General features: G+C 43.1%; 3 protein-coding genes across 9 annotated transcripts in view; 1 reads left to right on the top strand and 2 right to left on the bottom strand.

Annotated features, from left to right (window-relative positions):
* ptprna (protein tyrosine phosphatase receptor type Na) overlaps nt 1-11,282 on the top strand; it is a 39,571-nt gene extending 28,289 nt beyond the window's left edge. For all 4 annotated transcript variants that reach the window (XM_066641022.1, XM_066641021.1, XM_066641020.1 and 1 more), the window contains 11 exons: nt 6,156-6,359; nt 6,550-6,762; nt 6,940-7,087; nt 7,178-7,251; nt 7,351-7,428; nt 7,594-7,713; nt 8,211-8,377; nt 9,322-9,375; nt 9,477-9,541; nt 9,657-9,730; nt 10,521-11,282. In XM_066641022.1, coding sequence (XP_066497119.1) covers nt 6,156-6,359; nt 6,550-6,762; nt 6,940-7,087; nt 7,178-7,251; nt 7,351-7,428; nt 7,594-7,713; nt 8,211-8,377; nt 9,322-9,375; nt 9,477-9,541; nt 9,657-9,730; nt 10,521-10,592 — 1,269 coding nt within the window. In that variant the 3' untranslated portion in view covers nt 10,593-11,282. The remainder of the gene's footprint in view (nt 1-6,155; nt 6,360-6,549; nt 6,763-6,939; nt 7,088-7,177; nt 7,252-7,350; nt 7,429-7,593; nt 7,714-8,210; nt 8,378-9,321; nt 9,376-9,476; nt 9,542-9,656; nt 9,731-10,520) is intronic.
* Nucleotides 11,283-11,752: 470 nt separating this feature from the next.
* dnajb2 (DnaJ heat shock protein family (Hsp40) member B2) lies at nt 11,753-21,010 on the bottom strand. 4 transcript variants are annotated; one of them, XM_066685876.1, is made up of 11 exons: nt 20,638-21,010; nt 19,061-19,173; nt 18,302-18,411; nt 18,150-18,206; nt 17,458-17,574; nt 17,225-17,332; nt 16,199-16,322; nt 15,948-16,018; nt 14,716-15,006; nt 12,489-12,550; nt 11,753-12,098 (listed from the first exon to the last, which is right to left on the bottom strand). In XM_066685876.1, the coding sequence occupies exons 2-10, from the start codon at nt 19,123-19,125 to the stop codon at nt 12,522-12,524; spliced, it is 972 nt and encodes a 323-aa protein (XP_066541973.1). In that variant the 5' UTR covers nt 19,126-19,173; nt 20,638-21,010; the 3' UTR covers nt 11,753-12,098; nt 12,489-12,521. The 4 variants fall into 4 exon arrangements, with proteins under 4 accessions (XP_066541973.1, XP_066541969.1, XP_066541972.1 ...); XM_066685872.1 differs by having other exon boundaries at nt 11,753-15,006; XM_066685875.1 differs by having other exon boundaries at nt 11,753-15,006; nt 17,234-17,332.
* Nucleotides 21,011-22,824: 1,814 nt separating this feature from the next.
* On the bottom strand, nt 22,825-25,614 carry LOC136710388 (tubulin alpha chain). Its single transcript, XM_066685871.1, has 4 exons — nt 25,564-25,614; nt 24,329-24,551; nt 24,087-24,235; nt 22,825-23,928 (listed from the first exon to the last, which is right to left on the bottom strand). Exons 1-4 carry the CDS (start codon nt 25,564-25,566, stop codon nt 22,951-22,953), a joined length of 1,353 nt encoding a protein of 450 aa, XP_066541968.1. The 5' UTR covers nt 25,567-25,614; the 3' UTR covers nt 22,825-22,950.
* Between the last annotated feature and the right edge of the window lie 129 nt (nt 25,615-25,743).

Here is a 25,743-nt window from a genome sequence, read left to right as displayed (position 1 = left end):
TGTGCTCGCCGTGCATATTCAAGCGTTCGCCTCTCTCGCTCGCTTGCACTCTCTCTTTTCACCGTGTACAGCTGTTGTGGACCCTTGAATGCAACTGAACTCCTTTTGTTGCATCCGGCTGCTCATATTTTTAATTATTCTGTATTGTTCAGTTGTGTGGCTATGACACTCTTTGCTTTGAGATGTGTAACGTATGAATGATTGTGTGTGCATTTATCTGCATGCGTGTGTGGATCTGTGTGTGTGTGTGGGTCTGTGTGTGTCCTTCTTTTGTGCCCTATCTTTCAGTTTTCTCTTTCTCTTTCTCGCTGCCTCAGTAATGAGACCTGGTTGCACCTGCTTCGTTTTTGTCTCTCCATTATGAGGCCCAAATCCTCTTCTGCACCTCCCCACCATCACCTCTCTCTCCCTCTCTCTCCTTCTCTCTCTCTGTGTGTGTCTTTCAATCTCTCACTCTCTTTTTCCCCCTTCTGTCATTTCTCTTCATTATAGAACTGAATGAATTTCATGTATATGGTCCGCACTTCTTGCTGAGATCCTACCCCCCTGCAACCTCGCTCAGATTATCCAGCAATCTTGTTAAGTGTGATATCTCCTCAGCAAAATCTGTGGCGCACAGTCTCCACAATAAAAACTGTGCAGTTCAGTGAAAGTGCTGGAGAGGCTGGCTGTTCTTTGAAGCGTATAATTGTGCAGGGAATCTGGCATTTCAGAATTTGCCTATTTAAATATGTATCAAAGCCTGCAATATTCATAATCTCATTATTGGTTTCCTTACAAGTTATCGCTGTTTAAAATTCACTCCGAATCGGTTGATATCTGAGGGGGATTTTTCTCCTTGCTCAAGTACAATACAGTGATCTAATAACACTAGTAATATTAAGCTAGTGATCGGGGTCATTCCAGATGTGTTAAAGTGTGTTAGTTGGTAATTTCTTACAAACCTAACCCCCTTTTTTTTTTTTTGCGCCCTCACACATTTGTATATACCCCATTCGTTTTATTGTCTCCTCGTGCTCTTAGCATCCCCCTCCCCTTAGACCTCACCCCCCGCCTCTCTCTCTCTCTCTCTCTCTCTCCCTCTCTCTTTGCCATGAGCAACATGTGGAGCAGGGCTGTGGGACGTGGGGCCTTCAAATGAGCCGGCAGCAGATCGCAGAGCCACATTTGCTTCCCTCCTTTTCCTGCTGCTTCCATTAATTCCTTTCTGTCGTCCCTCACGCTTCTCCCCGGCTTTCTTCTTAAAAGACAGCCACACAGTATTTAATATACCGCCCGTCCCCTTCTCATGCTTTGGGTTTTTCGGGGCCCTGCCGAGTGTAGATTGAGTCCTGCGTTGAGGGAAGGGACCGTCCAGTGTCGGTGTTGTCCTGGTGTAGCGATTAATCTAGGACATGGATGTGTGTGTGAGCTCTCTTCTGCTGCACACGTGCTCAGGTAGGACGAAAGTGCAGCCTTTTATTAAGTTATGAATATTAATTGTTGATTTATTTTGCATGTGTGTGTGATGTTTCATTAATGTGGTTACAATTTAGATTGGAACTTTGTTCAAATAATTATTAGAGACCTAAAGAATAAAATACATTAGCCTTTGCAATGATGAGTTAATACCTGGAGGGTCCGTCGAAGCCCGTAAAGTGAAGTGTATTTTTTGCAGTGCTTTTTTAAGGCTGACTATAATTTGCACAGTTGGAATTGCAAGTTGTTCGGCCGCCACCTCTCCCCTCTAATCTGACTCGGTGAGTTTGATCCAGTGTCGAACTCCTCTGCAGATCAATAACGATATTACTGTGTGAACTGTGAAAGCCTGAGCCAAATGAATTATACTTTTTACTTTTAGATTTAGGATTAGTTTTCATTTCAAAGGTTCATTTTTTTAATTGATTATTTAAAAAATGTTTATCTCAAACAGATTCTCTGTTTATTAATGAGGGACCCTTCATGTTCAATTTAGTCATAAATTGCGATGTGTTTGAAGCATGTCTGACTTCCCCTTCCTTGAGCTGGTACCAGTTAAAGGTGGGACCCCACCTTGATGAATTGTTGGTTCTTCAGTGGTGAGGCTGTGTGTCTGTGGTGTACTTTTTAGGATGTTTATGTAATAAATAACCACAGGATCATATTTCTCGGAGTAACACTATAAATAAACCGATTTAATTAACTGGATGTGGATTTTTTTAAGCCTTTGGAAGCATCCTGCTTTTTTAAGTAACAGTTTCCATTCCATTTTCATTCCATTCCATCTTCACTTATGAATAGATCAACGCTGCTTGATTTGCTTTTGTACCCAGCGCAGTGTGTGAAAGCACAGAATGAGTTACAACACTAATGATCAATGTAATAATATCAACACAATAACACTGTTTGAATCTTAACCACATGGTTTTTTGGACATTTTTGGCTTTTTTAATACCTGTCTCTAAGGTGCTTTACGTGTGTGTGTGTGTGTGTGTGTGTGTGTACATATGTACATTTGAAATTAAACTCTATTATTGATCAATATGTAGTATTTGATGGTGATGTCAGGTGGAATTGGTTGCTGTGGAAACCAGGCAGTGCAGTCTGGATGAGTGAGATGATGTAATGCATTTGTTGCAGGTGCCCTGTAGTTTGCCGGATTACTGAGGTTTGCATTTAGGAATCGCAGTTTGGATTATGGTAGAGTAGGAGGCCACATCATTGCCACGTTATCCGCCGTCCTATCGTCGGTATCGTCTCTCTCCGTCTATCTTTATCTCAGTCTTCCTTTTTTCAGTGGCATGTGTTCCATGTCGAGGCTGGCTTCGCAGAATTTTCCAACATATATTTTTATGACGGTGTATTTTTGTTTACAGGGATTTCGTTTGCATTTTATTTTTTTATTGTAGATCAATTGGTGAACTTCCATAAACCTTTTCTAAAGTTGAGGACGGTGCAGTGGCAGCGGGAATTTTGACAAGTCATGCACCGAACACCTCAGTCAGATAACAAGGTGGCTTTACTGCGCAGCTGAAATAAACGTTCAGGACTGAATGGGGGTGGGGGGGGGGGGCAGATGAAATGCTTACTGATGGGATATGAGATTCGCTGAGATCTCTGAAAGATGGCCCACACTCGATTTCTGCACCACTCCATCCATTGTAATGCAGATAAGGAAGCTCTATGTGATCTTAACCCTCCAATCACCAAAAACACACACACACACACACTCTCCCTCTATATTTGTGTGAGTGTGCTCTTTGCTGTGACTGAGGTTAAAGGGCTCTATTGAGGTCAAAGGGGTTATGGGGGATGGTCTTGGGGTCCTGGGACACAGCTTATTATTCTGTCACTTCTCAGGGAACAGATGTTATCACTAATGGATTTTCTGTCTTTCCATGCACTAATTTCAATACACATTATTCATCATTTACTATATATACATATATATGTGGAGGGCTGTGAGTTCTGATTACTTCAAATTATTAATATGAAGAACTGTGTAATTATAGTTAGCTAATATCGAAGTTATGTAGTTGAGGTTTAAGGGGTTAACTATGACTGATCAGAATTTATCCCCTGTACATAGACAAGTTCTCCCATGTCTCTTGCCGAGACACTGTAGTGAATAATGGGGAGGTTGTATGAAATGCATTAGTCACAGTGGTGTAAAAGAAGTCAGTTCCCTCCAGTTTTTTTCACAGTACAGTTTTCTTAAGCCTGTTTTTGTAAAGGCAGATTAGGCCTAGGCTTTTGTTAGATAATACCTTATACATGCGCATTATCTAAATCATCCAGTATGCTTTATTTTGATTCATTTAGATATGCACCGTGTGGGATGCGAGTGCTAACGAGCGGTCAGCATGCATCTCTCCTGCAGAGATAAAGTGATTTGAGTTTTGTGGTCCAGGCCCTTTTTACTCCTTCAGTGACCATGCTCTCACTCCTTCCACTCCTCCGAGCTGTTATCCTCACTCTCCCTTTCTCGCTCGCTCCCTCTCTAGTCTTCCTCCACATTTCTGTGCCTGGCCCTCCCGAACCCTGGGGGGCCTTTGTGCTGCTGTCCTAAACCAGCTCATTTTTCCTGCCCGCGCCCCTGCGCCGTTCTGAAAGCCTGTCACTCTTCCTTTCGGGGGCCTCTCTGGAGTAGCAGGTGAGGCGCCCCACGCCCCGTCCCCTTCAGACTCCCCCTCCTTTCCCCCTTCCCCCCCATTTCCCCTTCACCCCTGCATTGTCCCTCTGTCCAGTTGCACACTGCCGCCCCCCCCCTCCACTTTACCCCTTTCCACACCCCCGTATCCACTCTCCGGAACATTCTTCTGGCCTTTCAAGAGAAAGGGCCGAACTTAGGGAGGGATGAAGAAGGGGGACGGGGGGACAGAAGCCCACACTGAGAAACATGTGAGGAGAAAGAGGGTGCGAAGAGGACTGAGTAAAAGAAGACTAAAGGGGTTGGGGGTCAGGAGTGGTGGGTGAATTTTGAGAAATGCTGGTGCCTTGGCATATCTGTGGTTAGACAGAAGGACGTATTCACGCTCTCCTCTTGCTGCTAACTCAGCGCTCCCTTCTTCAGGAGGCTGCTGTTTAGCTGCAGGCGCTTCAGTGTGTTTTACATATCCACGTTCAGTTTCCTTTCAGTTTGATCCAGTGAGCAACGCCGAGTGTGTATTAAATGCATTAGTCTCAGTGGTATGGAAACCACCCGCCCCCCTCCAAAAAAAAAAAACAACCCACTTCAGACATATGATTTCTGTCCCTCTCTAAATTTCTCTCAATGCAATGCTCTTAGACGTGTATTAGTTGCGTCAGATTAGACCTAGTCCTCCATTAAATTATACCCACTTCAAAGATAGGCTTAATCTGTCTCTATCACACCAGCTGTCAAGGTCTGAACATGGCATTAGTGACAGAGTGTATTCTGAGCGTGCGCTGACCAGTTGGTTTAGACTCGCACATAATTCAGCTTATTCATAAATGTAGAAACAAATGCACGTGGTGCAGGACACGTAGTTCGATTCATTTTTTTATTTTTTTTATTTATGCTCCGAGTTCTCTATTCAAAGACACATTTTGTTTAATAAGTAATGACTGCAGGCAATATCCGCTCTGTTCCTCTCCTTTCATCTCCTGTCCTCCTCTCTCTCACACTCTGCCTCATTCTCTCTTTCTCTCACCTCTCTTTCTCTCTCTCTCCCTCATGGCTGTGGATTACACAGAGCATTCTCTTGTTGCCATGGCAGCACCAGGGCCTGTTCTCCCCTGTGGAGGCTCCCAGACGCCATGGCAACATCAACAGGCAGGGGTTGAAGGCAGGGGTTGAAGGCAGAGGGGGGGGTGGGGGGGCGGACACATTTTACCTCTCTTCCTTTCTCTCTCTCTCTCTCTCTCTCTCTCTCTCTCGCACTCTCTGTGTCCTTTCTTTTCTCCTAGGCAATAAGTAAGAGTAGCAGAGGAGAATCAGAGAGAGGCAGGGAGAAACAGTGATAGAGTAAGAGCTCTCTCCTCTGGCTGATTAACCCTGCCTTCAAGGGAGGGGTCTCCTTAATTGTTTACTTGTTGGCAATTATGCAAAAAGGGGCGAGGGGCAGGTGACTTTTGCTAATTATTTCAGAGGGTTGAGGAGGCCTGGCACGTGGCGGCGTGTGTGCAAGAGTGGGTGTGTGTGTGTGTGTGTGCATGTTTGTGTGCGACTGTGTGGGTTGCCTGGGTAATTAGTCGCTGATGATGGCGCTGACATCCAGTTTGTTTACACAAACAGAGAGAGAAACAAAAGAGACAGAGAGAGGATGAGGGGGAGACGCTCTGTGATCTGTGCCAGAGAGACCACCCTAAAGCCAGCACCTAGCAGACCCTCTCCTCTTCCCCTATGTTTGCTGCACACACACGTATTCATCCGGGCCTCTGGCTCCCCGCTGCGTTCACAAATGATCATTTCATTTCTAGTGGCAGAGTTGAGCCCAAATAGCTGTTGAAACATACAAGGCTCTTTATTCGATGTTTTCCCCTCTCAAAATCTCACGTCATGGTTTCATTGGTCTGTATAACCCTGAGAATGCAGATGCAGTTGTGCTGATTAAATTTACATTTAAATTGATTTGGAATGTTTAATTAAAATAAAATTACCGATGTCACGATTAAGAGAATGTCCTATTTATTTGCCGCTTTCATCCCCTCTCTCCCTCTCTGTCTCTCTACAGAGGAGCGAGGGGCTTCCTCAAGCAACACGGATCGGAGATGGCTCGCGTGGGGTGGTCCTTCCTGTGGTTGCCATGGTGTGTGTGGGTGTGGTGGTCTTGGTTGCCCTAGCGATCGCCTGTCTGCGTCACAATGCCCGTCAATTAGCCTCGGGCAAATTAGGACTTGGCCCTGAGGCTGGAACTGAGACGCACTTTGACTACCAGGTAGGAGAGCACATCACTGCACACAAATGAGTGAAAGAAATCAAATGGAGCCAGTTGGTACAGTTTTCAGTGTTTCACTTTTTGGGTTATACATATCCACTGTAATAACAAGCCTTGTCATAATGTGACAAATTAGCACAGTCCTTTTGAATTCTGCCAGTAACTTCCCCATGTGTGGTGTGTGTCTCAGGAGCTCTGTCGGCAGCACATGGCAGCAAAAACGTCGTTCAGTCGTCCAGAGCCTGGGGGCCGCAGAGGCACGGACACATCCCGAGTGAGCAGCGTGTCATCTCAGTTCAGTGATGGACCACAGCACAGCCCCAGCTCACACAGCAGCACCCCGTCCTGGAGCGAAGAACCTGCTCAGTCTAACATGGACATCTCCACCGGACACATGATACTGGTATATTAACCACCAACCGTACACATGGACGACTGCAAACTTGCATCAGAACAATAGCAAAGCCCCTCTTACTAAAATAATGGGTTTGAATCATTATAGAACCATGAAGTGTTGTGCGGAACATGTTTTGTTTTAGTGCCAGCTTTTAAAGGCAGCTGTATTATCTTGCTTTGCCAGGCATACATGGAAGACCATTTGAAGAATAAAGACCGCTTGCTGAAGGAGTGGGAGGCTCTGTGCTCGTACCAGGCTGAACCCAGCTCTGTCTCCATCGCCCAAAGCGAGAGAAACCTGGAGAAGAACCGCTACCCAGACTTTGTACCATGTAAGACTTAAAACATGTTCCAGTTCTTTAGTAATTACACTGCACACTATGGTTTTCAGTGACTTATACTGCTGTTTTTGTGTGTTTCAGATGACCATTCCCGGGTGAAGCTGAAGCCTGAAATTAACCCAAACAGAGAGGACTACATTAATGCTAGTATTATAGTAAGGATCATAGTATTCCAACTACCTTTTAAACCTAAAAGCTTTTCAGGATAAATATCAGCACTGTGTGCAGTTAACTTAATAGCTTCTCTCCAACAGATAGACCATGACCCTCGTATGCCCGCTTACATTGCAACCCAAGGACCCCAGCCACACACCATTGCTGACTTCTGGCAGGTCAGTAACAGTTCAGTGGTTAACAATTAACTCCCATACACATTTGTTCAATAACCATTTAATCACTAGAAACAGAGGTGTTGCTGTTTGGATCTGAACATCGACAGTAGTTTCTGCCGCCTGCAGCCTGTTTTTGACACTGATTTGTTTACGTGTGTGTTGTAGATGGTGTGGGAGAATGGCTGCACGGTGATAGTGATGATCACAGCTCTAGTGGAGGATGGAGAACAGCAGTGTGAGCGCTATTGGCCCGATGAAGGATCATCTCTCTACAACATCTATGAGGTGACAAAATTAATTTCACTGTCCTACCTCCCCCTCCTCTTCCTGGATTTGTTCACTTGCTCTAGGCTTATTTACATGCCCAGGAGCAAGAATCTGTCTATTGTATTTATATTTACATTAGCGTATTGCTGTTTTCAGTATTAGAACCGGTTTGCATAGCTAGTAGTTGCATAATACATAGCTGTAATACAGACTTGAACGATATAAAACCCTGTAAATGCTTCTGTTTGCTCGAATCATTCATGGAAAGTAATATCTTCAACAACTGGGCTGTGCAGTATTACTGCGGTATGTTATATTGCTATTTATTATGATAGGCAAAGATGATATACATTGATCAAGGCAATCAGAAGTAGAATAATAATCCACCAATCACAGTCTGTATACAGGCACAAAATCTAACCCTGTCAACCCGGCCAGGTGTTTGTGTGTTAGGGTTTAAATAGCACCATATGGTGGTCTTGGTTTTCACCACCGGGCTTGTGCATGCCCCTCAGGTGAACCTGGTGTCAGAGCACATCTGGTGTAAGGACTTTCTGGTGCGCAGTTTCTACCTGAAGAACGTGCAGACGCAGGAAACACGCACACTGACCCAGTTTCACCTGCTCAGCTGGCCAGCACAGGGCATCCCCACCTCCACACGCCCTCTGCTGGACTTCCGCAGGTACAGCTGACCATTGCTCATATATATTTACAGTCATTATACATTTCAAATACACACTAACAGGGACGCAGGATGGCTTTTGGAGTTTGGATAAAAGATGCTGTAATTGAAGGCTATGTGTGATGTGATGTAGCCTCTGTGAAATATATACCATGCTATTGTGAGTATTTTTTATATGTATTTGGATCATTTACATCAAACAAACTGTGTCTGGGGAAAACACAACCAGTGCAACAGTGATCTGGATCATGTCCTATCTGTAATGCAAACAGAGACAGTAATAATGCTCTGTGCATAATTATTTTTAATTGAAACTGTTGCGGTTTCACCCCCACCTCCTGCATCCCTGCACAGACAGTTACGATTGGTCAAGGTGACCTGTTGCAATGCCCTAAGCCAATCCTTGCTATTTTCTCTTCCTTCTTATGTGGATCCAGTTATTACCGTGTCCCTCAACCCCACCCTTAAAGATGTGTTTGCTCTGTTCTTCTCCCTTCCTTGTCTGTGCCATCGCGATTCCTAGGTCACTCTCCTTTCCCTGCTCTCCTCTCTTGCAGTCTCTTTTCCTCCCTCCAACCTCTCCCCCGTTTTCTGATGGAGGCTGCTGGGCTCCTGAACGTTGCACACCTCCCAGTGTCATTTTTGTGGTTTGCAGCTAGTAGTCTGGGTCCAGTTGCATAGTCACAAAAATGATCATTGGTAGGTGTGAGTGCAGCAGGAACAAGGCTGAAAGGACGCTCCATCACCTCTCCCTACTCCTCCCTCCTCTTTTCCCTCTTTTAAAGAGGCAGCTGTGACTTCTGCACTTTTTCCCTAAACCCCATACTTTCGTATGACAGAGTGATACCTCAAACAGCATGTTTGGAAAATTGTGTTTGAGTGTTGAATGTCATTTCTCCACAAACTGTTTTAATACATTTGTTTTGGGCTTGGTCTTTTTCCAGGAAAGTGAACAAGTGTTACCGCGGCCGCTCCTGCCCCATCATTGTGCACTGCAGGTAAACAACTGCAATACCAATGTCGGCCTCAAGAGGGTGCCGTGATAAATCAATATTACCGTCATGTACTGTCATTTTCATTTGGCTGTGATCTCTTATAGTGATGGCACTGGAAGAACTGGTACTTACATCCTTATAGACATGGTCCTAAACCGCATGGCTAAAGGTATCCTTCTATATTCATTTGTCAATGTAAAATGGCTTGTTTTTTTAATGCTTTCAAATGGGTTCCTGCTTCTTTAATATTTATTTCACACTCTTCATTTTGTTTTTGCCTCCAGGTGTGAAAGAGATCGACATCGCTGCAACACTGGAGCATATTCGTGACCAGAGGCCAAACATGGTGCGCACCAAGGTAAGTCATTATAGCCTTTCACTGTTCTATGTGAAGGAGCGGAGCATGTGTTTATATTTTTAAAAATCAGTTTGTCTTAAATGCCATCTTTCAACCTTACATTATTTTACATCAAATCTTTTATTATAACTTTATTTTACTATATATATATATATATATATATATATACAGGGGTTAGACAATGAAACTGAAACACCTGTCATTGTAGTGTGGGAGGTTTCATGGCTAAATTGGAGCAGCCTGGTGGCCAATCTTCATTAACTGCACATTGCACCAGTAAGACCCTGTTTATCCAATGGTTCAAACACTGTGTCCTGAAGGCGGTGCCGTGTATCAGGACGACAATGCACCAATACACACAGCAAGACTGGTGAAAGACTGGTTTGATGAACATGAAAGTGAAGTTGAACATCTCCCATGGCCTGCACAGTCACCAGATCTAAATATTATTGAGCCACTTTGGGGTGTTTTGGAGGAGCGAGTCAGGAAACGTTTTCCTCCACCAGCATCACGTAGAGACCTGGCCACTATCCTGCAAGAAGAATGGCTTCAAATCCCTCTGACCACTGTGCAGGACTTGTGTATGTCATTCCCAAGACGAACTGACGCTGTATTGGCCGCAAAAGGAGGCCCTACACCATACTAATAAATTATTGTGGTCTAAAACCAGGTGTTTTAGCTTCATTGTCCAACCCATCAACCCCCATGATATGGGTCTCTTAAGAATAAGAATGTGTAATAAGCTGCTTCAGGTAGGCTGGATTCTATCTTCTGTTTTTCCTCTCTGCAGGACCAGTTTGAGTTTGCTCTCACAGCCGTGGCAGAAGAAGTGAATGCCATTCTGAAGGCCCTCCCACAGTGATCAACTGTGTGATGTGCCGGTCTGCCTATATGCATCCTTCCCTCCGTTCAAACACACACTCACATAAGCTATTACATGGACTCTACCATGCTTGAGAAATTTTCTAATGCATTTTTAACCATGGCCTTATTCGCTAAAGATACAGGGAAGGCTCCATGAAATCAATTTGACAGTCATCACTGTGTGCTGGGTTATAATGTGCAGAGCCGACTAGACAGCCAGATGAAAACTTACTACATCAGCTTCAGGTACTCTTATTAATGGACCTAATTTCAGCGTGACAAATTTTAACACATCTCCTTTTCCCGCCAGTGGATGATGCCAACTGAGACTTTTAACCCTGCTAAGGTCAAAAAATGACTTCGACAACATTTAATGTCCTGTTCCATCCAATACGGTGGCTACATGTACGCACAGTGCTAATGTCTGACTAGAGAAAGACTCTTTTTGGATGAATGTACTGCTTGATTAGTGTATCACAACACAGTGTAATACCCATCATTTAATGTGCTTGCTTTTCCTCATGTTCTTTATGGCCTGTGGAGACTTTCTGTTATGTGATTATTGTAAATAATTCATTGACGAGTCTATTTGTTGATTCCTGTAGCAAATGTGAGGAAAATTATACAAAAAAATATAAAGAAATATATTATTATAATTTTTTAAATGTCCTGAATTAAATGTGGTGTGGTGCAGCAACATGGGACGGGCTGTATGTGCTTTGTTATATTTCTCCTTAGATATTATTACGTTTCATCTTTTACTACATTGAAGCATGGTAACACACACAACTGTCCGTGAGAGAAGTGTGGTTTGTAATGCTTTTTTTTTCTAGAAAAAGTCTTTAAACACCTGCCACTTCAGTGTATTCTGGACCAGGGCTTTCCTAAAGATGCAGGTGTCAGACAGAAGCAACAAGAAGAAAGCTGCAGGCTTGCCATTTATGTGCAACACCCCAGTGCTGTGTGTTAAGGTCACGGGCACCCTTCAGGTCAGCGCTGTCCAGTCAGGTTTATGTCAAAGCCTGACATTGTGGGCTGTCCCAAGGAAGCAGGTGAGTGTGTACATGTGGTAAACTTCGATATGAATAAAGATGTGTCACCAATTAAATAAACATCAAAGACCTTTGAACAAATATTTGATATTTGACTTTATCATAAAACTCCAAATGATTTTAAATTCCTAAAAATAGCATTTTAAATGTGCTATAAATGCACTGCATTTGTCTCACCCAACAGGATTTGAGAATTCTGACTAGTAATGCTCTCCACAACACGCTACAAATGTTATTACACTTTGCTGAGATTAGTGTGGTCTGAATATCAGAATACTTTCAAATAAATGTCCAGTCTTTCCTCCGAGAGCTTAGGATACTCACACACAAACACACATACATCCTCGGTACATATATTAACCTGTTTGCCATGTTGTGTTTTTCCAAATAAAACTTTGAAAAGTGAGCAGCAGCAGAGCCAGAGGATGAGCAGAGCACCTGGAGCTCTTCACCTGTTCAGGGCACATGGATGGATGAGGCGTTAGTGCTGTCACAAAGACAGACTGTGTCCCTCTACTGCTCAACTGCCATTCCGCAAAACATAACTTTAATATAGTGTTAGAGTGGGTACACCTACGTAGACAGGCTAATGAAGATGTGAGGTGATAGTGATTTAGAGCTATCCACTAAATTACATTTACCCTTTTAAATACAGCAATGGACAACCTAATAATACAATGCAAGCAACCTAAACTCACAAATCCTAGACAGTAAAGTCCTAGCTGAGGGTAGACCACAGTTACCCTACGGTATTCAGAGGCGGACATTTTAGTGTTAAAGATGCACTACACACAGAATTTAAAAGTAGTAGGGTTTGTAGGTTAAACTATACTACTCTTTACCTCAGGGGGACAGAAGGGGTAGGAGATGACCAATCAGCCTGTGAAGGCCTGGAAGTCAGACTCTGAAACGGCAGGGAGAGGGAGTCAGATAAACACAGACACAATCATACGCAGATGAACATGAGACACACCAATAATAACTGAAAATGATCTAATGGGGACAATCTACCACAAAGATCAAGGCAGCAAAACCCCCGCCCACCCCCAAAGCTTATGTTTAATATAGTGCAATATTTTAAAGAGTAAATTAAACCTTCGCTTTACCACTTAAACAACATTACAATATTTAAATATACAATTCACACAAGAGCACTTCATCAGCACTGAAAGAGAAAAAACAGATCCGTTAGAAAATGTCGGCACGGTTTGTAAAAACGAGCTTATCGTCAAAATGGTTTCTGACTTTTATTGTTTTTCCTACTAGTGCTGACAGCTCCGAGTAAACAATGAGCAAGAATAACAGACGTTTAAACAAAAAATGTAAAAAAGGCAAACACTATTTAGTTTAATAAAGTACCAAACTGCAGCCCTAGTCTGAAATATCTCTGTCTGATAATAGAAACTTAGTCCTGTTCAAAAGACATTTGTCGACAAGTGTTTCATACCACAACTCCTTAAAAACCACTGCTTGAAATTGTATAATACAAAAATATATAATGAAATGCACTGCCGGTGGCAAACACTCGGCTTCGCATCTGACAACGGCATGTGCTTCTACTATTGTTTTGAATTGCTGGGTTATACATTCTGCCAATAGTTTTTCAGAGAAATTGTGTGGCTTTTACACATAATAGACACCTGCTGACCATTTTGCTCATTAAAACTGGACAAGCAATTGAAAGCAGGACGTGTCTCGCTCCTTTGGCAATATTAACATGAAATGGCACATCAAGTATTGCATTCTCAACCACAAGCATGCATCTCAATCCTCACACAGAAAAGGCACTGGGCAACATCTTTGATTCATTCTGATACAAAATAACCACAGCTCATTAACAATGAATTATAACAGATTCTCCTTCTCAGTTAACGTCACTTGAATCGGGGCTGTGTGCTGTGGAGCTAGTTATTCTTATTTATGATTGTAGCTTACATTACAAGATAGGATTATTGCATCATTATGATGTAGAGAATTTAATTATAAGAGGTATTTCCTCATGCCATCACCATTGTAATCAGTTTCTGCTTTTTGTAGTCGATGATACGCAGCACTTTGCATGGCCTTCGTATAGAAATTTTCATAGTAACATCAGTTTGACAAATTCCTCATCGCCCAAAAAGTTTCCTCGCCACATTCAACAGTTCCCTTTGAAAAGAGAGAGCTGTAGCGGAAAAAACCCGCAGAGGGATATAACAATAATATAACTAATATATAACTACAGTTATATCCCTTTAACCCAGCCTATCTTTACCACAGAATCTGTTTGTAAAAATGACTCAGATCAGTACTTTCTTTATGGGTAAGGACTGGTACCGACCAATTTAAATGTCTTTTTGGAGGGAGGTATAAACCAAACAAAGAAAACCTAACCAACACTGAACTTCACTAATAGCCAAGCAGTGAGCGCACATAAAATACAAATATGTATTGTACAGCTGCATGTTTTTCTTCTGCACAGCTTCAGTACATTGTTCTAGGCATAGCACATGATTCCTCAGGCACAAACATGTATTACATTTGCAAATGTGGTAAGGAAGGTAGCTAAACTAACTTCCCTGTCATTGACAAATTCAGAATTTATATAGACACCAGTCCTGTTATTAATATCCCATGGCAGAGGGGGGAAAACTGTCCTTCTAATCGTGGCATATGCTCTGCAATGACAGGTTGAGGCCTCTCATTTAGCACACTACACAAAATTGTACACAGTGTTATGAACACCGCAACAGCCATTTAGAGGGTTAATACAGAAAGAAATCATGCAGCAGTGCTTAACAACGCATTCAATCTCGTTTCCACCACACAGGATAGCCGTCAGCTCACACTACAACACCACACACCGACACTTCCTCCGTCTTTTCAGTACAGTAGTCCCATTCGCTATGGGCTCTTTGCCCTCTCTATCCTCTACAATCACCCCCCCAGGGCTGACACTCCTTCCTGATCCCTTCCCTGATTCTCTCTCCTCTGGAGATGAAGGGCTGCTTTGTGCTGAATCGTCTGTCCCATCACTTTCTGCTCTTGCTTCAAGAGTAAAACCCCCCACCTTCCCTCCTCCCCCAGCACCTGAAATCATGTCCTGGGCGGAGGCAGCTGCACGCTGCTGGGCCTCCATTTCCGATAGGCTGTAGGCCAGTGCCATTTGCAGGTCCTCATCCTCCTCATCCTCACTCGTGTTGGGGCAATGGAAAAAGGGTGCAGAGCTGAAGGAGCGCTGGGTGCCGTTTCGAGGGGTGTGGTTTGCCAAGCTGGACTGAGTGGCTCTAGGAGGAAGCTGCTGCTGGGGTGTCCGCTGAGGCTGGCTGGTCTGTTCTCTGCGACTGAGCTCCAAGGCCAAGGCCATCTCATCTTCCACACCTGACAGCAAGAATACACACACACACACACACAGTGACAATGCAATACTTTACACCAAGATAAGATTAGCGTTACAATGTCTCTGTACTTGACTTTAAACTATTCATCAATGTTCAGGACCTCAAAAGACCCCCAGGGAACATGTGTTATTTTGGAGGTGTACGTGTGTGGACAACTGTCAGCCCTAAAGTGATACTGAGTTTTTTTGTAGACCCTGGTGTTTGTGAGCTATTTCTGTGTAGCACACACTTTCAATTCTGCTACACTGTCACTGTCTTTGCAGAGCTGAGAATGATCTACTACACTAGCTCCCAGGGGGTTACCAAATTATGCAGAGGATTCCAATCTGTCAATGTAGGGATAGAACATGCACTTATATGGTAAATGGACTTTTTAAATGAAAAAGAAATGTAGAAACAAGATGTAGATGTGTACACAACATAGTGGCCACTTCAGTATCAACAGTTACTGTAATGTCTATATTGTTTTGGACACTATAAGATGCGCTGTTTTCTATAAATGGACCACAATATGTTCATTCATTCATTCATTATCTGTAACCCTTATCCAGTTCAGGGTCGCGGTGGGTCCAGAGCCTACCTGGAATCATTGGGCGCAAGGCGGGAACACACCCTGGAGGGGGCGCCAGTCCTTCACCACAATATGTTGTATAGCTACAATCAGCCATACTGAAGCCCATTTCCATATTTTTCCCTGTGTTTGCACAGTGCTCACTAATATTCAATTATTTGCTTCCTGTAAATCAACAGTCTTGTAGCTCCAAAATACTAAATAAAAACAGGTAGACTGACGGACAATATCTGTGCACATGCTGTACAAATATTTGGAAAAATCTGTGAATGTTCGAGTTCTTAGTTGAAGCATCACTTTAAATAACGAAACTACAATGATGTTGTGATCATATGAATGGACTGAATTACCATTGATGAGGACAGTCTTCAGAACCCCATCCTCCTCAATCTCTGTTTTCTCTTGCCCATTCTCTTTGATCCTGGAATACAAACATTGGGTGTGTTTTTGTTGTCAGAACAACAAAATTAAACTCTTAAATACAGTTCTAAATCAGTATGCAAATTAAATTAGCCTATTACTAAAAAACACTTATTTTGTGCTCACTGCCATTCAGAATGACTAATAAAGAATTAGTAAAGCAAAATAAAATTAAACTGACTTTTTTGTGGTGATGCGTTTCCCATTGATGACACGTGTTGAAGTGGACACAGACTTAAAATTCCCCCCTCCAAATCCTCCCACTGAGGAGGAGGAAGAAGAGGAGGAGAATGTGGTGAAGTCAACTGCCAGAGAGAAAAGTTAAGTCCGTAAATCAGAGATGTGAGAAAATAAAAACCAAATAAAATAAATACAGTGGAACCTCTACTAACGAACTTTCCAAGATACGAACCGGGCATCTGAATATTTTTTGCCTCCACCAACGAACCACGACTCTAGAAACGAACCCGAGCCTCCTCCGAACCCGGCGTCTGGAAATGGCCACTGACCCCAATAGACAAGTCTCCCAGCGCCCAGACTTGAGTGAGCTTTTAAGATTAGCAAATTGTAGCTTTAGCAATTTAGCATTAGTGTAAATAGCAGTCTTCGAAATTCGTGCTAAGTTAAGACGTATCTACGCTTCGTCTCCCCACATTCACCGCCTACTCTCCGTTATTCCCCCCACCCCCCACCCCCCATCATACAGCCAGTGCCTGTGTTACTGCTCCAGCCAGTCGTCACGTCTTCAAGGTAGCGATGTGTAACCACTTAACTTTATTATTTCTTTTTATTTACTGTTACCGCTGTATTTCTCTTTTATTTTTAGTAACGCTACATGTATTTTTTTTACTAATTTGAGAGTGTTGTAAACATATATCAGTGCAAAAAGGGTGACTCTCGGGGTGGGGGCTTGAACGCATTAATTGCTTTTCCATTATTTTAAATGGGGAAAATTGACTCGAGAAACGAACTTTTCTACTTACGAACCGGGTCACGGAACGGATCAAGTTCGTAGGTAAAGGTTCCACTGTACTTTACTTTTTACACTGAGAAAAATCATACAGTACAGTTTCTTTCAGAACTAAATTCACACGCAACAAAGTTAAATCTAGTTTTTTACAAGAGCATTCATCTTATATTACAGTTAATTGTCATCTATTATAAGCTGATCTAGCGTGTAAGTAAACATGTTCTACAAAGTAGAAACCATTCAAACCATCTGCTGAAGGGAAGGAGAAGAAGCGGCTGGTCCCGTGTCTGGAGGATCCGTGGTGACTCTGAAAGGCACTGTGCATGCCTCCAAATGGGAAATCATCTAGCAGATGTCAAATGCAAAGAATAATGTGATGAGTTAATGAGAGCTGTATGAAGGAAAGTCTGAGAAACAGCAGCAGTCAATTAGCCTGCTGTCAGAGCTCGCGTTGAAGTGCACCGACTAACCGAAGAAATCAGCAAATGGATCTTGGCCTCCGAAAAATTCCCGAAACACCTCATCTGGGCTGCGGAATGTGAAGTTGAATCCTGGAAAGTCATCAGCAAAAGAGCCACTTCCAGAACCTTTGAGAAGAGAAAAAATATAAGTGGGTTTACCTGCATGAATAGAGATGAATGAGAACATCAGTTTTTCAGCTGGATTTATACTTTCACATTTCTGTATAGGTTTCTTATTTATTTCAAAAGAGTGCTGTATAACAGCTACCAGGAGGTGATTTAAAGGATATAGGAGTGAATTACGTGGCCATGTGATTATGATGAAAATGGTGATTTAAAATATATATAAAAAGAGGATGAATGTTGAGAAATATTTGTTCAACTGTTGTTAATATTCACAGATGATGGTGCAACAGTAAGAGAACAAAGGTTCATTCCATTGGAACCGATACATAATATTAATGTTACATTTTAACCCATGTTAGTCCACCATGAATAAAAATAGAGTAGAATTATTCATGCATTAAATCATTCATTGTCTATAAGCACTTATCCAGTTCAGGGTCGCGGTGGGTCCGGAGGCTACCCGGAATCACTGGGCGCAAGGCAGGAATACACCCTGGAGGGGGCGCCATTCCTTCACAGGGCCACTAGAGCAGAATTATATTTCTTTAATGTTTACAAAAAGCTGATATCCTCACCTGAGCTACGCATGTTGCCACTTTTGCCAAAGGTATCATATTCTTCTCTTTTGCTTCCTTGAAATCATAGAAATTTAACACTTTGTTAGAACTAAAACATGCGAAGAATCTGCATGAAAATGTAAGACGGAAGTTAACGTGTAGGGTCTTACTGTCTGACAGGACTTCGTAAGCTTCTGCAATCTCCTTAAATTTCTTTTCTGCTTCCTCCTTATTGTCGGGGTTCTTGTCTGGGTGCCACTTCAGGGCCAATTTCCTGTAGCTATACATGCACACAATTGATTATACCACATCTGAAAATAACAATACGTTTCAGAGCATGTTTCTTTCTTATTGTCATTGTTATTGAACTAACTAGAAGTGTCAAGATGTGACACTTATGTTCACATTGGAATTACATTTTGCTGCAGACAGTTTGGATACAAGTACTGCAAACACAAAATAAAGATAGATGCAGCATTGGGTTAATCCGTGTATTGGATGTGCAGTCCAGGCAAACAGAGAAACCTGATGCTGGATCCAGGACAGGCGACTAGCCCACTGTGTGTAAATAGTGCTGAGTCATAAATATTTTAAAGGGAAATGTGCTCAGTCATCCTATCCGTGACTGTGCCATGAAAACCGGCTTCAGTAGGGCTACCCTAATGAATGCCATCACAGATCACTAATATTTTATCTTTGCTTGATTTGCTGTAGTGCCTAAAATTGGCCTGGCACAGTTGGAAATATAATACAGACATGTTGAGCAATGTGTCAGAGTGTCCAGTGTTGTAAGTGTCTGTGAAGCAATCCCGAAAAGGCCATTTGTCCACTGCTCCTTACTGATCAGGTGCAAAGCAGACAGACAAGATCAAGTCTGTCCATAAAACAAGGTAAAAGATAGAATCCGAAGGTTGTGTAAAGGATCTTACGCTTTCTTGATGTCATCTGGAGAGGCACTGCGAGACACTCCCAAAACGTCATAGTAGTCCACCATGTCTTCCCTCCTCAGTGCACCTACTGCCCTCCCACAACAAAAGAGAAGCTAAAAGTACAGCTTTGTATCAGATACAACGTCTAAATTAACTTTCTCACTTCTGAGAGTTATTACATGTTAATAACAAGAAATGTTGTCAAAATTGATGTTTAGTTACTGTAGGATACCCTACACAATTAGAAATCTCCTGTTAAATCGTAGCGAGTTGTTTCATTGTTAAATGTGTTACACACAAGAATTTGAACGTTTGTGAAAACATGTTGTTGACATACGGTAGTTTACATTTTTCCACAACTCTACGTCTTCAACTGAGTAAACTCTTAAGTTGTCCCACTGAGGTAGGGTGACCAGACGTCCTCTTTTACCCGGACATGTCCTCTTTTTTAGACTTAAAATAATGTCCGGGCTGAATTTCACAAACGGCCGGGATTTTGTTTTTCTAGAGCTTACATAGAACTTCGAGAAGTTTCGTTCACAAACTAGTCCCGCCCTCCCTTACTCCGATTGGTTCGCTTGAGTGAGAAGGGGGCGTGGTGAAGTAGCCTAAAATCTTCTGATTGGACGGTCTGACTGTAGAGCTACCGTTATTGGTCGATCACCTTCTCTGTAAACATTTAATTGGTCAGTCTGCACGTCACACTTCTAGCATCTACTGAGAACAAATACATTTAATGTACACCTACTCTTTTCTTGCTTAAAGCAACACTATGTGCCATATTTATCTCATAATTACAGCTTTGAGATGATTGCAATGATGTAGTGACCTGTGATAAGGAAATCAGCGGCTATATTGCTCCTCCTGAAAAGTTTGTAGGAGGTGAGAAACCTCTCAGAAGAACTGTGTAAAGCTTCACAAAACAAGCCTTATACAGAAATGTAGAGGAAGTGAAGGGGAAAAAACAGAGCATGACTGAGTGAGAGACTCAACAATGGTGACTTGATTTTAAGATGGTGCTGGAGAGCGGAATAACACTCTGAACTCTCCAGGGGGCGCCCACGAGCAAAAATACCAAATCGTACCGAGTGTTGCTTTAATTTAACACAATATATACAATGGTACATTGTGTTTTATATTTTTACACTAAACAATACGCACTAACACATATGAAAATATGCCTTCTAAGTTGGTTCACTGCGGATAGGTTGAACTGTTTTCACTTACAAAATCAACAATGTAGTTTGACAGGTCGTGTCCAAATTTTGCACACGCCTAGAGAACGCGATTTCCCTTTAATGGGGCCTGTGCCTGTCAAACAACTGGAGTTCTCTGGAAATCAGTCCACACACAATGTGCTGCTGTTATTTCAAGCTTGGCGAGGGGTGTTTGGCCCATATGGCAACTGACAGCTGCGATGCCCACACGCGTCATCCTATTACACCGAGGGTGGACAAAGTAGTCCAGACTAAAGGCACGTAGCCTACTACTGTAAAGAACGTTTCAGCTAATAGTTCAGTACACCACATTGTTGAAAGTTATTTTTCAAAAAGACGAAGGGTGGCGCGGGCGTTTACCTTTTTTTTAAGAAGTGTCCACCGCGGACGAGCAGCAGCGTCTCTCAGTAATCACGAATGAACTGCTTTGGGTGAAGCGGCTGAACCGTCGCGGGGAAAGAGGCGGTTCCTTCGCGAGAGGGGCGGCTAATCTCTAACCGAAAGTTTCTATGGCTGGCACACGCCGCACGGGACTGTGTCAGTTCGCCTCTGCTAGCGTCGCTGTGTTATGCCTCATATCCAGACTAGGGGTCTATTTTCCTCGCGGCTATATTTGTCGCTCCGTCGCCCTTCGCCTCCCGGCCGCGTTGCTGCGTCACAATCAGCTGAGCACGAGCTCAAAAAAAGAAAAGAAAACAGAACGTCTAGAACATGCCAGCGACGGTGACACTGCGGCCCCGCCCACTTCTCCCACTCAGACTCAGGCTGGGAGTCAGTGTGTGAGGAAAAACCGCTACGGAGCACAACAACTCGATTTGAATACCTTATAAAGGCTTAATGTTGGACAGGAAAATCCCTTTATATTTTAGGCTCATAACCTCGCCGTGACCTACAACAAACTGATATCTGAGTTACGGTTTCAACAAGTTCGGTTTCAAAATAAAGTGTATTCAAACTTTTGTTTATAACGGTACAAAAGTGACGTATACAGACGTAATGTAAACTGCATTGATATTACTGATAAATGAGAATGCGCTAATATTTGGTGTAGTACGGGAGTGTTGGAAGATACAGTAGCGCACTGTAAATCCCAAGAGACTCTTATTACACAGCGTAAACGTCTAGATTCTTAAAGAGTATGAACAAAACTACGTCATCAATGGTAAATTAAAAAGTAAAAATCACAACGGATGTACAATGCATGGTGAGTTGTATAAAAATAACTGGGGTTTTTTTCATAACAGCAGAATGTTAGTTGATGCAAACATTTCTGTTACAGTTTACAATTTTATAAAATAATGTACTGTAATGTTTTGATCATTATACACTACTTGAAAACTACTATGAAGACCATGCTTCACTGGTATGTTTTTTTTCACTATTGTATATGAGATGCTGTGCTCTACTCCATATTTAGAACTCATCACAGGGGTTGCATTCTCATGTAAATGTCTTTAGTATCTTAAGTAAGCTTGACATATCTTTATATTCATTCATTTAATTAACTATAGCATACATCCTGTCTTGATATTAGACCTTATTTTAATCATTTATTTTATAATGTTAGGGCATATAGCTAATGTTACACATGTGCACCTTTCCACTGGGAAAGCAAATATAGTTATTGTACATTCATTCATTGTCTGTAACCCTTATCCAGTTCAGGGTCGCGGTGGGTCCGGAGCCTACCTGGAATCATTGGGCGCAAGGCGGGAATACACCCTGGAGGGGGCGCCAGTCCACACACACTCACACTTATGGACACTTTTGAGTTGCCAATCTACCTACCAACGTGTGTTTTTGGACCGTGGGAGGAAACCAGAGCACCCGGTCCTCCACGCAGACACAGGGAGAACACACCACACTCCTCACAGACAGTCACCCAGAGGAAACCCACGCAGACACAGGGAGAACACACCACACTCTTTACAGACAGTCACCCGGAGGAAACCCACACAGACACAGGGAGAACACACCACACTCCTCACAGACAGTCACCCAGAGGAAACCCACGCAGACACAGGGAGAACACACCACACTCTTCACAGACAGTCACCCGGAGGAAACCCACACAGACACAGGGAGAACACACCACACTCTTTACAGACAGTCACCCGGAGGAAACCCACACAGACACAGGGAGAACACACCACACTCTTTACAGACAGTCACCCGGAGGAAACCCACACAGACACAGGGAGAACACACCACACTCTTTACAGACAGTCACCCGGAGGAAACCCACACAGACACAGGGAGAACACACCACACTCCTCACAGACAGTCACCCAGAGGAAACCCACGCAGACACAGGGAGAACACACCACACTCTTCACAGACAGTCACCCGGAGGAAACCCACACAGACACAGGGAGAACACACCACACTCCTCGCAGACAGTCACCCGGAGCAGGTCCCTGGAGCTGTGTGATTGCGACACTACCTGCTGCGCCCACGTGCCACCCAGTTATTGTAGATTTATTTGTTTTTTTAAAAATGAACTTTAGAAATGTATTTTTTCGTAACTTTTAATTTTCTTTCAGTTACAAAAACATAGCAGACTTTGAATTTGTCATGACAATTATCTGGAATGTTTTTTTAAGATGAATACAATTTGGCCACTCCCATGACTAATTTTGTAGTTTAGACAAACAGAGACGATTTCTGTTCTCTTCAGTATTCTTCTCCTTCCTCGTCTTCTTCTCCCATGCTGTCAGTGCCCACCTCTTCATAATCTTTCTCCAGAGCTGCCATGTCCTCTCTGGCCTCAGAGAACTCTCCCTCCTCCATCCCCTCTCCCACATACCAGTGCACAAAGGCTCTTTTGGCGTACATCAGGTCAAACTTGTGGTCCAGACGAGCCCAGGCCTCAGCAATGGCTGTAGTGTTACTCAGCATGCACACGGCTCTCTGCACCTTGGCCAGGTCTCCTCCAGGGACCACAGTGGGGGGCTGGTAATTGATGCCCACCTTGAAACCAGTGGGACACCAGTCCACAAACTGGATGGTTCGTTTGGTCTTGATTGCAGCAATAGCTGAGTTGACATCTTTGGGCACCACGTCTCCACGGTAAAGGAGACAGCAGGCCATGTATTTACCGTGACGAGGGTCACACTTCACCATCTGGTTTGAGGGCTCAAAGCAGGCGTTGGTGATGTCAGCAACAGATAGCTGTTCATGGTAGGCCTTTTCAGCAGAGATCACGGGAGCGTAGGTGGCCAGAGGGAAGTGGATACGAGGGTAGGGCACCAAGTTGGTCTGAAACTCTGTTAGATCCACGTTCAGAGCTCCATCAAATCTGAGAGAGGCCGTGATGGAGGACACTATTTGCCCAATGAGCCTGTTGAGATTAGTGTAAGTGGGGCGCTCAATGTCTAGATTCTTGCGACAGATATCATAGATGGCTTCATTGTCCACCATGAAGGCACAGTCTGAGTGCTCCAGGGTGGTGTGGGTGGTGAGGATGGAGTTGTAGGGCTCCACGACTGCTGTGGATACCTGAGGAGCTGGATAGATAGCAAACTCCAGCTTGGATTTCTTGCCGTAGTCAACAGAGAGACGCTCCATTAACAGGGAGGTGAAGCCAGAACCAGTACCTCCTCCAAAACTGTGGAAAATAAGAAATCCCTGAAGGCCAGTGCATTGGTCAGCCTGTAGGAAGAACAAGTAGTTTGAGGATTATGTTTTATGTTAAATTCATGATGCTGAAACAGTGTACCTATTTTATTACCTTTATGTACTTATCAGTTGTCCCTGTGGATCTTAACATTAGAGTACCTTTTATTATTAAAAAAAAGAAGAAAACTAACCAGTTTGCGTGTCCTGTCTAGCACCAGGTCAATGATTTCCTTGCCAATGGTGTAGTGTCCACGTGCATAGTTATTGGCAGCATCCTCTTTGCCAGTGATGAGTTGTTCAGGGTGGAAGAGCTGACGATATGTGCCCGTACGGATCTCATCTGTGTATGAAAATTACAGAACCACATCTATTATACAAAATAGCATTCATATTACAATGATCAAAGGTACCTTGTTTACTCGTTTCATCTTACCTATCACAGTGGGCTCCAGATCTACAAAGATGGCACGTGGGACATGCTTCCCTGCTCCCGTTTCACTGAAGAAAGTGTTGAAGGAATCATCTCCTCCACCAATAGTCTTGTCGCTAGGCATCTGGCCGTCTGGTTGGATCCCATGTTCCAGACAGTAAAGCTCCCAGCATGCATTTCCCATCTGGGCCCCAGCTTGGCCAACATGCATAGAAATACACTCACGCTATGGAAATGAGAAATGGAAAATAATATAATATCACTTGTCAGTTCTTGAGAAATTAGTGTTTTTATGTTCTACATTAGTATTTTCAATTATGGTTTGTAGATATTAGGAAGGATTTTAGTCATAAATAAATAGCACTTATCAGTATTTTGCATTTCAAATTAGGGCTTGAATCAGCTATCTTCTGTTTAGTCTATAGTGCCGTCCAGTCAAGTTACTGTACATCTGCATATAGCTGTCATGCTCAGGCCAGCTCACAGACTCATGTGTCGGACAGGAAATAGCCCAGTTCCCTAAAGGACAGCCCCTATTCCACCCCTCCACCCTGGTCTTGTTCAGCTGCACACCCTCCTTTGTGTAACAAAAAGAGATATCTCACCCAGGCTTCTTTAGCCATAACAGACATATCCATTATTCCCCAGGGCTCCAGTCTCTACAATGTCCCACAGTCATGATCTCATCTACTGCTAATGCTCCTCTGTGTGTCATTTAAACAAATGAATGCTTGCATTCATTTAATAATGACGGCAATGCTCTCATACAAATTCCCCTTGATGGGATACCAGAGGGGTTTCTAGATATTTTGGGATTGCAGAACGACATGAAGAAGATTTACTGATCAAGAAAATGAAGAAGAGAGCAAATTTTTTTCCTTCTGGGATCTGCCTCAGTGTCTGGAATATGCCTTTGTAGGCCCCAGCCACATCCTCTTTATTCAGAGGCGTGCTTACTGTGGTCTAGATTCCAGCTGCCTTCAAAAGTTTACAATCTCAGAATACATTACGCTCTATAACGACAGCAGTACCGTTTATTTAAGTTCACATTTATTTATTTAAAAAGAAAGCAGAAATAACCGGACTATACAAAGTAGAAAAGCTTGAATCACATACATTTTCTTGTCTCCAGATAATCAAATCAAGCACTGTAAAAAAATGAGGACTTTGAAAAATGACCTTAATTCCACAGATTGATAAAAGAATGCTAGTAAGAGAAGACCAACGTCAGCACTCACCATCTTGACAATTTTTCCTTCAGACCGACTTGAGGGTTCGGAAAGAGAAGGCTGTTGTGGGGGAGAGAGGGAGAGGTGGGGTTTTTATAGTGAGGGAGGAGGAAGGGAGGGAGGAAGCAGGAAGCCGGATTGCCTGTTGGTGGGACAGACACAGTTATACAGAAAGGCACCCTCTGTACC

This window comes from Hoplias malabaricus, chromosome 12 (assembly GCF_029633855.1).
Source record: "Hoplias malabaricus isolate fHopMal1 chromosome 12, fHopMal1.hap1, whole genome shotgun sequence".
NCBI classification, from domain to species: domain Eukaryota; kingdom Metazoa; phylum Chordata; class Actinopteri; order Characiformes; family Erythrinidae; genus Hoplias; species Hoplias malabaricus.
The sequence above is the reverse complement of the archived record's forward strand: the minus strand, read 5'-3'. Positions and strand labels throughout refer to the sequence as shown.